The 17,674-nt window shown below is 45.0% G+C and overlaps 1 protein-coding gene across 1 annotated transcript; it reads right to left on the reverse strand.

Annotated features, from left to right (window-relative positions):
• Positions 1–6,450: 6,450 nt before the first annotated feature.
• On the reverse strand, positions 6,451–9,398 carry IL20 (interleukin 20). Its single transcript, XM_044266311.1, has 6 exons — positions 9,377–9,398; positions 9,029–9,216; positions 8,670–8,735; positions 8,404–8,556; positions 7,730–7,804; positions 6,451–6,699 (listed from the first exon to the last, which is right to left on the reverse strand). Exons 2-6 carry the CDS (start codon positions 9,185–9,187, stop codon positions 6,622–6,624), a joined length of 531 nt encoding a protein of 176 aa, XP_044122246.1. The 5' UTR covers positions 9,188–9,216; positions 9,377–9,398; the 3' UTR covers positions 6,451–6,621.
• Positions 9,399–17,674: the final 8,276 nt, after the last annotated feature.

Here is a 17,674-nt window from a genome sequence, read left to right on the forward strand (position 1 = left end):
TACTCTTTAATGGGCGTCATTTGGACCTTTTCTGGTGCTATGTGTAACCCGAATCTCTCAAAATGTTTGAAAAGAAAGGAAAGGGCCTTCTCAATATATTGTTCTTCTTTATGGCACAGCAAAATATCATCCATATAATGATACACAATGAGTGGGGGAAATTGTGTTCTCACCTCCTTCAGGGCTTGATCTACATATAATTGGCACGTTGTAGGGCTGTTGGCCATGCCCTGAGGCAATACCACCCATTCATAGCGTTGATCTGGACTAGAATGATTAATGGTAGGTACTGTGAAAGCAAAACATTGGGTGTCCTTGGGGTGCAATGGGATAGAAAAGAAACAATCTTTAACATCGATCACCACAGAGGGCCAACCAGAGGGCAGGGCTGAGACTAAAGGCAGCCCCAGCTGTACTGCTCCCATGGCCACCATCCTTTCATTAACAGCTCGTAAGTCATGTAACAATCGCCACTTCCCTGACTTCTTTTTAATCACAAAAATAGGCGTATTCCATGGCGATGTGGAGGGCTGAATATGCCCGGCGGCAAGTTGCTCTTTTACCAACGTGTGGGCAGCTTCACATTTTTCTTTAGGCAGGGGCCACTGAGAAACCCACACAAGTTTACTGTTTTTCCATTGAATTTTTAGAGGTTCAGTGGCCCCTAAGAAAAACCCAGCCCCGGCCCACCTATTCTTTGAGAGAAGTAATTAGTCAAGGGAATAGGTTCAGGAGTGCCCTGCAGCTGTTTCCCTAGGCCTCCCGTTCCAGGATAACCAGACTTAGTCACTAAGGCTTGAGCTTCCTCACTATAGAATAATTCTGTAGTCAACTTCAGGTTCATTTGGGCCAAAACATCCCGTCCCCACAATGAAATGGGAATCTTAAGGACATATGGCTGCACAAGTCCATGGTGGCCTTCATCATCCTTCCATGGCAGTGTAGCTGCACTGCACATGGGGCTATGAGCAATCCCTAATCCTCCAAGTGTTTGATCAGCCTTTTGCACAGGCCAATCCTTAGGCCAATCAGCTTCATTGATGATACTGCGATCCGCTCCAGTGTCCAATAAGCCTATGAATTTCTTGCCTCTTATCCAAAGAGAGTAAAGGGGTCTATTTTCCATGCCTAGCGTGACGCATGCTAGAGGAGCTCCAGATGAACCGAGCCCCTTTTGTTCCCGCGTAACCTCATGGCTTCCAAAAAGCTTGTGACAACTAGGCAATACCAGGATTTGAGCTATCTTATCACCTGGACTAATAGCTGTAATTCCACGTGGGGAAGATACCAGGATTTTCACCGTTCCTTTATAATCAGCATCTATAACTCTGGGGTGAACAATGAGTCCTGATAACGCCGTGGAGCTCCGTCCTAGCAAGAGGCCCACGGTATCCTCAGGTAATGGACCCTTAAAATCTGATTCGACTACCTGGGTCCCCATCTCTGGAGTCAATATGAGTCTGGTGGTGGCACGGATGTCCAATCCTGCACTCCCTGTTGTGGCTCGCCTTGGCTCGTCGGCGGATAATGCGAGCGAGCCACCTGTTGGAGCACCCCATACATTTGAGGGCCCTGGGGTGTGGGGGCCTCCTTCCCGTTTTTTGACCCTCTTGGAAGCAGAGAGTTTCCTCGTATATCCCTTATTGAGCGACATTCATTTGCCCAGTGGGCACCTCTCCCACATCTTGGGCGGATACCTGGTTTTTTAGGCTCCTGATAAGACACCTTTATCTCGGGGCACTCACGCTTAAGGTGTCCTGGCTCCTTGCAGTAATAACAAACTCCAGGAATACCCCTATGTTTATATTGTTGAGCTCCCTGTAATCCTTGTAAACCTTGAGTGATAGCTGCAACCATAACCTGCCCTTGAATAACACTGTCATTGATATCCCTGCAAACTTTAATATATGTACTCAAGTCTTTGCTTTTCCAAGGTCTGATGGCTTCTTTACACCACTTATTAGCTTGCTCATAAGCCAGCTGTTTTATCAATGGCATGGCTGCCTCTGCCTCCCCAAATATTCGACCAGCTGTTTGCATCAGCCTCGCTACAAAATCAGCATATGCCTCATTTGGTCCTTGTATTACCTTAGACAGCTGACCCTGTAAATCCCCACTGCCTTGAATGGTTTTCCATGCTTTAGTGGCCGCCGCGGCTATTTGCAGATACACTGCAGGGTTGTATTGTATTTGGGCCTGCTTTCCCAAGTACGGTCCCATTCCCATTAACATTTCTAGGTCCCACTGAGGATTTCCAGCCGCTGCATTACGGCGGGCAGTGTCCTGTGAGTATCCTTGCCAGGCTGTTTTCCATATTAGATATTGCCCTCCTGACAAGGTTGCGCGGGCTAGATTACCCCAGTCTTCAGGGACTAAGTTCATTCCCGCTATGGTCTCCAACAAAGATACTGTAAAGGCTGCCTGAGGGCCATACTGCATGACTGCTTCCTTTAATTGCTTAACTAGTTTAAAATCAAGAGGCTGATGATACCACTGGTTGTTTTGGTCCTCTAAAACCGGAAAGGCAGAGGCCAGGCCATGATCTCTCCAGCTCGAAACCCTGCCACTACCGCATGTGGTGCAGCAGCTACAAGCTCCTTGGCACGCCATAGGATTATACGGCGGAGGGGCACTAGGCGTTGCTGGAGTCGACAGTTTCAACTGTTCAAACTTTCAGTGCATTTTACGGTCTAACTCTTCCCCTGACATTTCTTCTTCCTCTTCACTAGAACTACCCCCCTCTGAGGCACAAGAAGACCGCTCTTTAGATACTTCAGATCCCATTATGAACACAAAGACAACAGACGCAGACGTTAAAGACACTAACCAACACATTGACTTTTTACGCGCATATACTTCAGTCGACCTTTACTCCCCGCTTTACCGCGGAAGAAAATCCCGGCTCTATGGCCGCCCGCTTCTTATTGCGGTCTTGTGCAAGATTGCCACCACTTTAATCGTGGTTCCTTCCCCGCTTACCTGCGGTTTTTCTCCTTGCAAGGTTTACTTACTCATTAACTATTCCCGGGTCTCAGCACCATTTGTCGCCCTCGGCCCGCAAGAACGACAACCAGCCTGGCATGGTGTTAATGCTTCGTCTCTTTATTTCGACAACTTTCTTAGCTTATATGTGTCAGGGTGACCAATAAGGGGCCAAACAATGGGGAGAGCCAATGAGAGTCCTGTTACTATGCTGATTAAATTTGAAACAGCCAATGACTATGTCCTCCTTCAGGTGGGCTTCACCAGAAAGTTCGGTGTTCACTTGCAGTGTATTTTGCTGGCAGTGAGCCAAGCACCATCGTGTAATGGTGGGGACTTTCCCGGCCGGAGGCGGTCCCCGACATAAATGAGTGAGCACTTATGACACACTTAGAACCATACTTTGTATATAATAAGTGCTTGTTCATGTTAGCTACGTTGATCTCATTTAGTGTTCACTTCAACCCAGTGTGGTAACTAGTATAACCTGCATTTTGCAGGTAAAGAAACTAAGACTACCTATGTCACTTGCCCAAGATTGTGGTTGTAAAAGTCAGGATTTTTATTCATGTCTCTATGAAGTCATCACACATTTTTCCTTCCTACTATACCTCTGAACCCAAGATGTTGGAAAAAGTGAACAGTAGAGGGAGAGACAAACCATGAGAGACTATGGACTCCAGGAAACAAACTGAAGGTTTCAGAGGGGAGGGGTGCGGAGGGGATGGGTTAGTCTGGTGATGGGTATTAAGGAGGGCATGGAGCACTGGGTGTTATATGCAAACAATGAATCCTAGAACATTACATCAAAAACCAATGATGTACTGTACAGTGTCTAACATAAAATAATAAAATAAGATAAAAGAAGGAAAAGTAAACCATGGAGTGGGAAGCATATAGGGCTGTGGTATCAGTGTGCCCACATTCAACCCTTGGTTCTGTTCCCTTGCACGAATTACTTACCATCCCTGAGCACTTTGTCCTTTGCAAACTGGTAAAAATACTATCTACCTTGCAGGCTTCTCTTAAGGATTGCATAATATGAAGTATGTGAAATTCCCAACAGAGTGCCTGAGACATAATGAGTGCTTCATAAATCACAATAATCATTTTAATTGTTGGAGTTGGAAGTGACTATCATAAACCATTCTTTAGAGTCTGTCCCTCACTGGCCCCACAGCCCCTTAGTACCATGTTGTTGGGACTACGATAGGTCAAGCAGTGACTTGGAGGAAGAGATGGGCCCTGCTGGGGTGAGGAATAGATAAGCAAAGAGGTAAAAAGGCATTGCTAACATGGTCATGTATAGTCTCAAAAGACCTAGACTTCCCATGGCCCAGACTTCTGAAAGAATCAGAAATGTTTCCCAAGAAATAAATGGAGGAATTTCCTCCTTAGCTATGTGGCCAATCTGTGGCACATTCATCCGGAAGTCTCACACCTCTGGCAGGTAAAACCAGCTTCCTCCTTGTTATCTCCAATGTCTCTTGGAGGTGATTGTTCCAACTTTAACAGTAATTTCAGTGAAGTTGCATCCTCAAGGACTCCTTGAGGGTTGAAGCTAAGTTGTTTGTCAGATTGGTCATAGAAAACCAAGATACATGCAACTGAAAAGTATGACAGAAGACAGGTGCGAGGGAGTAAAATTCTGATAGCAAATAGGTGAGAGTTACATGGAATATGAAAGCAGAAGGTGTCTTGTTTTCAGAGCAACATAAAAAACCATGTCTTCCATCACCCCGAAATATAGATATTATCATCCTGTGTCCCAGAGGGAGAAACTGAATTCCAAGAAGGTTAAGTTTTACAGCCCAAATCACTCAAGTAATGAGAGTTGAGTCATTATTTGGATCCAAAAAACTAAAAAAAGAGAGATCCAGGAAAAATACACCTACATGTTTAAGTGGATAATAGGTGATCTAAATTTTCTTCTTTATGCTTTTCTGTATTTTCCAAATTTTCTCTCTTGGGTAGTTGTTATTTTATAATGAAAAGAGAAGTTAACACTGTTATTTAAACTTCTTCAAGGCCCAATCTGATGGCTGAGAGCAGAAACCAGAGGCAGTAAGGGGAGCCAGCTTTGGGAGCCAAGGCATCAACATCCGTCTGCTAGTCATGAAAAAACTGAATTGCTCAGCAGGGTTGCAGTTCAGAGTGAGGTGGGGAGGAAGGAGACAAACAGCAGTGCCAGAAAAGCCCAGGAATGCTCACCATTAAAGGAGCTGGAAGAGAGAACACTGACTTAGCAGTTGGTCACAAAGACAAAGACTTGATCCAGAAACAATCTAAACCCTGGGGCTGGCCAGAATACAAAGTAGAAGAACCTCAAGAGGGTGTTCATGCACCAATCTAGGCAAGGCTCAGTACCTACACTTTACATCTGTTTTCTTTCTTTTTTATTTATTTATTTATTTATTTGTTTATTTGACAGACAGAGATCACAAGTAGGCAGAGAGGCAGGCAGAGAGAGAGGGGGAAGCAGGCTCCCCGCTGAGCAGAGAGCCCGATGTGGGCTCAATCCCAGGACCATTGGGATCATGACCTGAGCCGAAGGCAGAGGCTTTAACCCACTGAGCCACACAGGCGCCCCTACATCTGTTTTCTTAACCTTTGTAACTGAGCCTTCTGCCTATTGTAATTTGTGTTGAAATCAAGATTCTTGATTGCGTAAAGTATGAGAACACAAAGCGAGAAAGAAAACTAGGTGCAGAGAGGACAGTGCTCAAAGCCAACAAGGGGAAAACAGACTGAAGCCCTTCGCTCAGTCACAGACCCTTTATGTAGAGGGCAGAGTTGTGGGATCAGAGCTATGAGTCAATGAAGACATAGAACTGGGAATGCATTCAATAGGAGAAAGAAAGCCAGGTTCCCATTGGCATCTTTCTTTCCCAAAAGAGCAAGAAGTAATAAGGCAATAAAAGATTCAAGTTACCCCACCATTGTTTTTGCTCCTGAAGCATTTCCAAACTCCACGAAGATATTATGCAAAGAAAACTTTATTTGTAGAAATACATTTTGGCCATATAGGATTCCATAGCATGTTTGAGGTTGGAGAGCTGAGTGGGGGGGCGGTCAGTAAATATAAGAGAAGTCTGCAATTTCACATCAGAACTTCTTCCACAACCCACACTTAGTAGCCATTAGTTCACTTTTAAATATCTCACAGAGTCTTGGCAGTCAGTAAACATGTCCTTAATTTAATAAAATGGATGACACCCCCAGCCACCCCTTTAGAATTTAGAGGGTTTGTTTTCTGTACAAAAACCTGTATGGAAACCTATCGTCAGGTTATACATATAATCTGTGAATTTTTAATGAGTCTTATCTTTACAAATAAAAATAAATAAGTTAAATAGCAAAAATAAATAAATACATTAACTAATAAATACACCCAACAGTAGAAAAAAATATTATCCAAAATCTTATAAAACCATGGGCTAGATTAAGAGTAGGAAAACATGGAGACAAACACAATAAGGAAGCAAATAATAAATAAATAAATAATATAGACATGGGGACCAGCACTAGATTCTGCAGCAGTGAGATGATGGTTTGGGGCCATGCTTCTGCCGGCCATCCCATTCCCACAGACTGGGATGCTTGGCCAGCACGACTGTCAGTAAGGTCATCGCTCTCCTCCTATTTCATCTCCTCCATCCATTGCAGGAAAATGTCCAGCTCTCCCAAAGCCTTCACCGCTGCGGCCTGAGGCGTAAGCTGAAAGACACACACTTCTGTGGTGAGCATCTTCTAAACAGACAATACATGCTCCCGGGTTAATCCTCTCCTTTCCTTGGTAGGTCTGCAGGGGATTGTAAGCTCAGTATCCTTTTCAAGATGGAGACCTTGAAAGAAGTTATGGGATCTTGGGATCTCACAAGAGGAAGGAAAATCATGGGTTCATTATGTAGGGAAAGTGAAGCCTGGGGGGTGAGCAGAACTCAGACTACAACTCAGGCCTCTTGAATCAGAAATCAAAGTAATTAGGCTGTTTTTGTTTTTTTTTTTAAAGAAAGGTGTGTGTGTGTGTGTGTGTGTGTGTGTGTGTGTGTGTGTGTGTAATGGTTGCTACCGTGCAACCTCAGATGAACAAATTTTTGTTGTGTTAAGCATTGGGCTGCCCAGGGATTCAGAGATGAATGGCACAAGGCCCACTGACAGGGAATTCAGGCAAGCGAGGGAGACAGAAGCAGACAACCAAAATGTAGTAGGGTGGGTAGAGGATGGCGCCCCCAAGGAATGACAGGAGACATAAGTAATTTTAGGAGACGTAGTCAGTACCTTCCTGGAGGTGATGCCTAGGATGAGTCTTAAAGGATGAGTCGGAATTAGTCAATGAGGAGTAGACTCCAGGCCTTCCTGGCAGATGTACAAAGGCACCAAGATGAGAAATAATATGGCATGGACATGTGTGAGTTTGTGATTGAGTGTTTTTGAGGGTATGTGTGAGTGTGTGAATGTTGGGAAACTATTGCCCTTTGTACAGCTGGAAGATCCAGATGTCCCTGGAGTGACTTGATGGAATTAGGGCCCTTCCCTCTTGAATCCCAGAGTGGCTTCTAGAGACAGCATCCTTCTAGCGCCTGGATGGGTATCCCCTGGGTTAAAGCAGAGGGGTGGTCCACATGACCTCAGAGGGTTACTGAGGGCCACAGGATTTCTACCAGTATGACTGTCCATTCCACCCATCTGTGATCTCAGTCCCAGAAAACACACCCATCCCAACCAAGGCCAAAATTGCATATACCTCTTCGAAGTGACTCAGAATCTGGCTGTATTTCTCTGTTGCTTCCTCTCCACAAGGGCATGTCATATGGGCATGCTGAAAAGAATGCCACAGAATAATAGGTTTTATTAAAGACTCTGATTTTCTGCCCTTGTCACTACCGTGAAGTAAGAGGAGTTCTGTTCTTTCATCTGCATTCTTGCTCATACTCCATTCTTATAGAAAAGTCTTTTCAGACCTCATCATTGGGGATCAGAAAACTAATCATCAGCTAGAAGAAGAGGTCAGCTTTGTAGTCTCAAATATGGAGCTCTTTGTTGGATCTCCATGTCCTATTCAGATGCTATCTTGATATTGAGTTCAATGGCTTTGCTGAGTGGCTGCCAGGACACAGGATACACTAATATATTGTAGGATCTTTCACCTACAGGAAAAGTGTTATTTCATGGATAGTAGATAATTATCCTAGATATTCAATAGCATTTTGTAGTTATTTGGGCTTTTGGCATGGAGCATATACCCAAAAGTCAGTAAAACCGAGTTCTTATTACTTAGTCACATGGCACAACACAGATTATGAGAACTTTTGGACTCAGTATTTCTATCTGTTAAATGGGCATAAGAAAGAACTTAGTTGCCAAGCCACTAAAGTTGTGTGCAGCGATGAACTCTTTTTACCCAAGACTTTTACTCACACAGAGCCGGAGTTCCTTCTTAACGGTAAGAAAAGAGTTAGCAAGACTGCTGGTCTTCCGGAGGATACGGTGGTCAGGAGTCTTAAAGTTTTTGAATACTCTGTCCAGGTAGAGTCTCAGTACGTGGCGGAGGAGGCAGCACTGATCTGTAGGCTACAAAGAAGACCAGTATGTTGGTGGGGGCAGAGCATCCAGGGATGAGACCCAGTGATGCAGATGCCTCTAATTCATATTTCCTCCCAAAACTTTATGGACCAAGCACATACCTTTGTGTCTTGCAAAGACTCAGTCTTCCTCAAGATTCTGGTATCAATGATTTCATCTTTGGCTTGCTAAATGGAAGAAAGCAAGACAAGAAAGGACGGGTCAGTGACGACTGCCAGGTCTTAGACATCAAGACCTCTCATCTTCTCCCTGCCACACAGCTCAGCAGACAGTGTCCCTTTCCAAAACACTCTTAAATTATGAGCTACAGCTGTTTTTTGGGAACACATCCTCCTGGTAAGGAGTTCCCCAGCCTCTCTTTTTGTGATCACACTGCTGGGCTGCCAGAGGACAGAGAAAGTTAAGTAGAGAAGAAGAGAGACAGCCACTGGAACAGGAAGGGGTTGCCTCCCTCACTTACCACACTGTCTCGTATCTCAGAAAATCCATTTCGCATTTCCTGAAGGTTTGTGGTGATCACACAGCTTCCCAAATGGAGCGTCTTTAGCCCAGCAGAAGGTGTCCAGAAGAGATAAAATGCAGCAGACAGAAGGCAGATGGGAAGACCAGAAGCTTTCATCTTTTGCCAGAATCTGAAGACCGAATAAGCTAGGAATTCAAAGGAAAGAGAATGACTTACTAATTTTCCCAACATCATGTCTTAAGAAGCCAATTCAGTCACCAGGGACATGCCCTCCCAAGGTGTCCCCTGGTGAAAGTCAATAGCTTTGTCTGGCTTTGGACAGTCTGGCCCTTTCCTCTGACTTACTAAGAAAAGCAGCTGAGCCTCCTGGAAGAAAAGACTCTGGGTCTTTGTTCAAGGTCTCAGTGTGAGTTGGTGTTTCAGGTCCTGGCTCCTTTATTCTGCCCCCATCCCAGCCCCATCGTCATTGCCCAGCACGTAAGTCCTGGAACAGGAGGCACTTGCAGTGAGTAGAGGATTACATTTCAGGGAAAATGTTAAAACTTGTTTTGGCGAATTGACGTATACCGTCTTCCCTTCCAGAGTGCCAGTGTAGCTCACTCTTCTGGTCCCCTTGAGCCCGGAGGGGAACTGCAGGAAAACAGAATCTCACAGAAGCTGTTGCTGAGCCACGAAAAACACTTGGAGGAAACTGTCTATGGATTTTATGGTTGCCCCCCAGGGGCAGAAGAGCTTAGCTGTTTGGTATTTGTCTGGGATCAGGTTGGTTATTTGGGGATCATAGATTTACTTCAGCCCCAAAGGCAAATAGAAAGTCAGTGATTTCATAATAGTCCTACTGCCAGGGAAAGTCAAGATCTGATGGGCAATTAGCCCAGTTACACCTACCACTTCTCCTTCCTGAGGTGGCTGAGCTCCACAGCACCCTCTACAGGAAGACTATAGTCAGGCACATCTGAGAGGAATGCAGGAGGGGGGCTCTTTCCTCATTCTGCAACGCTTGGCTCTGCCCAGGCCTCTCCAAAAGAAGAAGAAAGGCAAGAAGGGAATTGATTTCTTCTTGGGATAGGCTGCTCCTATCCCAAAACTGCTGAGTTATAAGAGAAATTATAGGGGGCTGAGATTAGGGTGAGGAGAACAAAGTGCTCACATCAAGCACAAAATTTAAGGGCATACCAAAAGTCTCCGTGATCCAGATAAGTAATATGTTAATGCAACATCAGAATTAATGAAAAAAATCCACGATGAACAACAGATCAACATTTTAAACAAAGACAGAATCTGACAGTGGCGTGCTGAGACATACTGGCTACAAATTCCAGTCAAGGTAGGTTGTTCCCAGTGTGCTCAGGACTGAGGGGGATCCCCAGACCCAAGACTTTCAGTTTGAAAACTGGAAAAGTCACAGGTAAACCTGAACGCTTTAGTCACCCTACATCTACGTGACCCTGGACAAGTAAACTCGCCTTTTTGAGTTTTGTTTTCTTAGCCCCCAGAACGGTAGTATAATAACCACTTACCCCAGATACTTGTTTTAACATTTAAAGAAAATGAAGCGTGATTTATACATCTAAAATATAGCGAGTAATCAATTCATTTAAAAAAGAAAATGATGTTCGTTGCCTTGAGCATAGAGGGTGTATAGTAAATATAGTTTAAAATCAATGATTTGATTAGTATTTACTGAACACTATCTTAAATATTGCGTTAGGTACTGACATGAGAAAATAAACATGACAATTCTCTATCCTTAAGGTATTTTTGTCCTCCTGGAAAAGGCTCCTTTAGATGTTGCCCTGAACACACTTGGGTGAATGATTGGGAGAACCACCCTGATCCCCAGAACTGTGTGAATAGTGTGGATAAAGGGAGCTCTCTTACCGGAGTTCAGGAAAGGCTGCTGCTGCTGGTCTCCTAGGAGTCTGTCTCAAGCCAGGAGGCTTCCAGGGATTTATATATGTCACATAAAGGAAGTGAGCTCCCAAAGGTGAGGTCTGAAACTCCCCTGGGATTTCTCTGGTGGCCCTTCACTTCCTCCCATCCCAAGGCAGATTAATTGCAGGCTGTGTTACCTCAACACCTACCTCCTAAAGAAGCCTTCTTAGAAGACTACTGGCTATAGTTTTTAGATAAAAGATGCGCTTCTTTCTTCCCGGGTCCCTTCCAGGAGGAAGGTGAGATGGTAATCAGGGCAAGAAAGATCCCTGAATTACAGAACTGGAAGAGAATTCCAAGAGGTGCTTTTGTCCCCTCCTTTATTCTTCAAATTTTTATTTTTTAAGATTTTGTTCTTAAATAATCTTCACATCCAGCGTGGTGCTGGTGACGCAGGAGGGCAAGGTTCTCGTCTCCCAGAGTGGAAGAATGACCCTCTCGGACAAAGGAGAGGGAGGAAAGCGATGGAGTTTTATTAAGTGAAGACACACTATTCACACAGTTCCTGAAGATACCGGAAAAGCAATCAAGAGTGAGCGGGGTTCCACCAGGGCTGCCAACAAGGGCCTCCACTGACAGTCTTTAATTTAGAACTGACCGGAGGGCTTGTGGCCTTACCATTCTTGTGACGTTTTGGCTTGAGTAAGGACTGATGATAACATTTTTAAATGGCTCACTTCTTTTTAGGGTCTGGTTATTCTTTGTTGATCACAGGAGGCTGTTATAAAACAAGACTCCCACCCCACATGCCTAGGGCAGGGTGGCCCGGTTTGCTCCCTTATCTCTGGTTTCCCCAAATTCCCCCCTTTTGGGGATTTCTGAAACCCGGATCACATAGTCCCCTATCTACCTCTCCCTACCTAGCCCCGCCTGTCCCTTATTCACTGGAATTCACAGCCCTAAGATAAAGCGTCTCGTCACTACCAACTGAGCCAGCCACACACCCCAACCCCCTCCTTTGAATCCAGTTCCCTTTAACCCGGTTTCTTCAGGGCTAGGCAAATCCCTTCCTTCTCTGACTTCCAATTTCAGGCCTTTCTTTGGAACCTAAGAGAGTCTGATGTTGCCCTCTGTCTCATAAGCCTTAGACTTTCCTCCCCAATGATCCTGAAAAATTATCTTAGGGACTAATCCATCAAGTGGGACCATACTTCCAGGTAATATTAAATCAAAGCACCTGGGATTAACTATATACAATGCTTTGACAACTGTCAAGATGGTAGAGATGGTAATATGTTCCTTTTTGGCTCTTTTCTTAATACCTAAGTTTCCGGGGTCCTGTATTTGAGTTCAGGGATCCCAAGGTTTACAGGATGACTTTCCCATATGATTTCATTTTTCTGGATTTGTTTACACATCTGTTTACGTACAAATGAGAGCAGTGTAATAGGTAACGGATAAGATCCATCCCAATTCTAATATTCAACGCCACTATGCTTCCTTGCTCTTCTGCCTTTTGGCTCAGAGCACTCTTTTTAAAATGTCTTTTAATGTCTCCCTAAAGTTCCTTAAAAATGAAGACCATAATTTTTCATTGTAATGCTTGATAAATATTGGAAATACGTGTGAATACCCGATCTAAATATCTTTTGACCTCATGCCTGGTTTGTTTGTTTTTGTTTTAAGATTTTATGTATTTATTTGACAGAGCGATAGAGAGAGAGCACAAGTAAGCAGAACAGCAGGCAGAGGGAGAGGGAGAAGCAGGCTCTCGGTTGAGCAGGAAGCCCGATTCAGGACTCGATCCCAGGACGCTGGAATCATGACCTGAGCTGAAGGCAGCTGCTTAACCGACTGAGCCACCCAGGTGCCCCTCATGCCTGTTTTTTAATCATTGCTGCTAGGTAGACCATTTCTCATGATCATCCAGAACGGTGACTAAAGTAATGAGAACCATGGTTTGACAAGAATACTTGAAGCCCGAAGCTTCAGAAAATATAAGCTGTTCTCATGCCTGTAAACTCCTTTCCTTTAAGCAAGAAGAACACAATTGTTTCGTTTGAAGTTACCTGTAATGATTAACTAAACTTATTCCTATTCAATCCTGATCCTAATTTAATAATTGAGTCTTTCATTTTCCTACATTGAAGTACTTTCTTCTCTTAAAATCCATCCAACAGATTCCATTCCATTCTCTGAACAGACACCAATTCAACTCTCCTTTATAAAACTGCCCTTGCCTCAACCTAACCTCTCTCTCTCTCTCTCTCTTTCTCCCTCCACCCCCATTTCCCAGGGCAAAATTGGTCCCTCTCACCTGTGGACCTCCACTCTGCCTTGCATATTCCTTCTTTTGTACCTCTCACAGCAAATTGCAGGTTTTTTGGTTGCGTATCTGGATCTCTCACCAGCCTGAGAGCTCCGTGTTCATCTTTGTGGTCCCAACACTCGATGACCTCCTGGTAGGTGCTCAGTTAATACCTTAGACCTAGTATATGAACAGCCTGATTTAAAATCATGTCCTCTTTTTTTTTAAAGATTTTATTTATTTATTTGACAGACAGAGATCACAAGTAGGCAGAGAGGCAGGCAGAGAGAGAGAGAGAGAGAGGAGGAAGCAGGCTCCCCTACTGAGCAGAGAGCCTGATGCGGGGCTCTATCCCAGGACCCTGGGATCATGACCCGAGCAGAAGGCAGAGGCTTTAACCCACTGAGCCACCCAGGTGCCCCTCATGTCCTCTTTATGTTAAACCCTGCCATAGGCTCTCAGGCTTGGCTGAACCTAAAATTAGAGACACCGAGAATAAATAGTCATTACCAAACGGCCTGAAATCAGACAGGGATAGGAGGTTGGCGAGATGAGGGTAAAAGGTGAGCTGGTCTGAGGTCAGAAGTAATATTGGCCATATTAAGAAATTTGGATTTTACCGAAAAGCAAGGAGTTATGAAGACTTGCAGCAAGGAGCAATGTGATTGGATAAGGCAACTAGAAAAACTAGGGTCCCACGAAGGGCTTTCAGGACAGAGATGACTAGAGCAGCAAAGCTCACAACATATCTGAGGACTAGCAAACAGCCTACCCGGCTGGAGCTGGATTTCGTGTAGAGGGGCGATGGAAGACCAAGCTGGAAATACGGCTTTATCATCACGGTTATCATGCCAAGGAGTGTGAACTTGGACTAGGAATCTAGAGAGAGATTGTCTGGCTCTGGCTTTACCTGCAGCCCACAGCGTGGTCTTGGATCTTCTCTGGATCTCGGTTTCCTCATCTGTAAATGATGGAGAAATTAACTAAAGGATTTAAGTCCTTTTCATTTCTGCCTTTTGTTTCTGTGATTCTTTGTCCTCACCACCCCCCTCCGTGAAGCAATAAGGGGCCATGTAGGGTCTCAGAGCCGGGGAGAAAGTGTGGTAGTGACTGTACTGGCCGTGAGGTCCTCCTGCGCAGTAAAGTGCTCGGCACGTTGTGAGTGATCAGATAAAATACTTGCAGGTGATGTGGCTGTGGTGAAGAAGTGGGGGGCACATTCATGAGAACAGCCAGCTAGCTCTAGGAAATAGGGTTTTAAAACTGGGTGTCAGCATATACTCCATGAACCAGTGTAATTGTAAAGATAAGCCTGGCAGAGGAGAGAAAAGAAAAATCCCGTCTTATGACATAATTTCAGCTTCCTAACCAAACCATTTTTGGGCAGGAAACAATTTTCTAGAAACCAAGAACTAAACCCAGCCACTCCTTTTTTCCCAAGGCACGTCCTGCGTTTGTAGCTCAGGGTTTTCCGTGTCTACACCAGCGTCACAGCTGCTGGCACGTGGCTTCCAGCCCAGTTGCATCACCTTGGAGGGAAACGCTTGGGTGTTCAGGTTCTGCTGAAGGAAGAAGTTCAGCTCCCTGGATGGGCACGTAGAGACGGTTCTCACTCCCAGGCCTGCAGCCTCTGGTCCCTTCCCCGCTACCCACTTGCAGGGTGGGGATGGGCGGAGCAGCTGACGCTATCCGAAGCGTACATTTTCAGTTCCCTGTCCTCAAAGCCTGTAAAACGGGTGACGTCATTTCCTTTTCCTGTGTCTTTCCATCTTGCTCTATTTACCCAGCTTGACTTGCTGCCGCCCTTTCTCTTGAGATTTCCTCTGACATAGCTGACCCCAGAGTTGGCTAATTCCTCCCAGCCTCTGCCTGCAAGTGAGAACCACTGGGAAAACCCTCCCCTGGACATGGACTCTGGGAACAAAAGTCCAGACGTGGCCTTGAATTAAGTTTCCTCATCTAGAAGAACAGGGTTGAATGTAATTCTTTGCCTTTTAGTTCCACCAACAAGCATGGAGACTCCCAGGTGTGGGCTCTCAGGTGTGGGCACTGAGCTGGATGACCCAGAGCACCCAAGTGAAAAGACTTGTGTCTCAGGACCTCTTGTGGGACTCAGAGCATTGTAGGGAACAGAGTCTTTAATATGGGAGATCATAACCTGGGAGAAGTTGGATGGAAAAAAACCCAGATCTTTTCTTTTCCCTAACCTCTAATCAAAATTTAGCATTTTCTTTGATTATGAGAATAGGAAATAAATACAAACCAGAAGAGTATTAGCAGTACTTGAATACACAAATATTTAGATAGTACAGAAACCATAAATATTTTTGTATCACATTACAGTTATTTCAGACACTTCAAAATATCATTTTTACTCATCACTACTTAGAAATGCCAGTAGTTTTTAGGCCTGCCTGTCTGCTCTCTCTTGTTAATGCATTAATAAAAAAGGATATTCATTTTATATTACCTGTTGTCATTCTGTATTTTGATAGCTGTATTTTAATATAATTGATTTCTTTTATAATCCTATGTATTATTTTATGCATTTAAAAACATTATTCTGAGTAGGGTCCATAGGCTTTGCTGTGTGCCAAGGAGGTCCAGAGCACACAGAAGGTTGAGATCCCTGGATCTAATGGCAGGTGCAAAGACCCACTGGTATGTTAATCATGACAGTCGTGACATGAAGTGGGAGAAGGAGGAGGTTATTTATGGAGATGATGGGAGAGGTTGTTATCAGGACATTCCTATGCAGAGTCTGTGCTCATCATAGCCACTGGAGGTTGGGGAGGGGGGGGGTATGGAGATTACTTCTTATCTGAGTTGGTTTCTTAGAGAGAGCCCAGTTTGAGAAAGACTTTGAAGAACTAATGATTTTGTGAGGTTTGGGGATGGAGAGGCTGTGGCAGGAGCAGAAGGACCCTTGCTCCTTGCAGTGGGATAGCTAGAACAAAGTTTCTGAAGCAGAAGGTGCTTCTGTACCTGAGGGAGGGTCCTCCTTGGGGTGTTGGGAAGGGTAGGGAGGTATTGCAGAACGTTGAAAAGGGTCAATGCCATGAACGGTGAACATCAGTCTGAAGAAGCGGCCCTTTGAGATCTTCCATTTCTAAGGACCAAGGACCAGTTTCCTTTGGTGATGCTGAGGTCAACACTGCACAGTTCAGAGCAGCTCAGCTGTCTTGCTTACCAATCCATTTCCCTACCTAGATTCAAAGCCCTTTTTCAGGCACTGGTTCCCCACAGAGACTAAGCTCTCTGCCATCCCAACACTGTCCACTCAGACATCATTTCTAGCTCCCCAGGCATAACCCCATTGCCTCAGCACCATCTACCGGTGGGTGTCATCTGCACTCAGAATACCCCCTCCGGAGTCCCACTGCACCCTTCCTGGGCCAGGTGTGGATCTGTTCAAGACACTGAGAAGGTGAGGAAGAGGTGAAGTCTGTACTTCTTAAGTCCTTTCTCCTGGCTCCCAGGGCTGCTGGTCCAAAAAACTGAGAACTCCTTGCCCAAGAGAGAAGGTGCTGGGGCTGGTCTGTCAGAGCAGACAGCATGCTGTGGCCGGGACCCTCGGGACTGTGCTGCTCCCAGGGAAGCAGGGATCTAGGTGAGCAAGATACCCAAGGGGCTGGCTGGCCCCGGAGAGGGATGGGAGGCGCTGACCTGAAGGCTTCAGGATATGGACTTGAAGACCAGAAGACAACAATCCGGGGCAAAATCAAACCCAAAGCTAGGGAAGCTAGACAGAGTGGAAAACGGACTCCTTGTTCTAGGCTAAAACAAGGGTACCAAACAGATGTATCCGTGGAGGACAAGGCATGTCCTAGGCAGCTGAAAAGCAAAGCCACAGGTTTCCTGAGAGAGGGAGCTGCCTAGACAGCTGGGATTGGCTTGTCTTCAGGCACGCGTTAATCTGTTCCTATACTTGATCCATTCATCTGTTGATGGACATCTAGGTTCTTTCCATAGTTTGGCTATTGTGGACATTGCTGCTATAAACATTCGGGTGCACGTGCCCCTTTGGATCACTATGTTTGTATCTTTAGGGTAAATTCCCAGTAGTGCAATTGCTGGGTCATAGGGCAGTTCTATTTTCAACATTTTGAGGAACCTCCATGCTGTTTTCCAGAGTGGTTGCACCAGCTTGCATTCCCACCAACAGTGTAGGAGGGTTCCCCTTTCTCCGCATCCTCGCCAGCATCTGTCATTTCCTGACTTGTTGATTTTAGCCATTCTGATTGGTGTGAGGTGATATCTCATTGTGGTTTTGATTTGTATTTCCCAGATGTGATATATATACACAATGGAATACTATGCAGCCATCAAAAGAAACGAAATCTTGCCATTTGCGACAACATGGATGGAACTAGAGCATATCATGCTTAGCGAAATAAGTCAAACGGAGAAAGACAACTATCATATGATCTCCCTGATATGAGGAAGTGGTGATGCAACAT

Source organism: Neovison vison, chromosome 10 (genome assembly GCF_020171115.1).
Source record: "Neovison vison isolate M4711 chromosome 10, ASM_NN_V1, whole genome shotgun sequence".
Taxonomy (NCBI): domain Eukaryota; kingdom Metazoa; phylum Chordata; class Mammalia; order Carnivora; family Mustelidae; genus Neogale; species Neogale vison.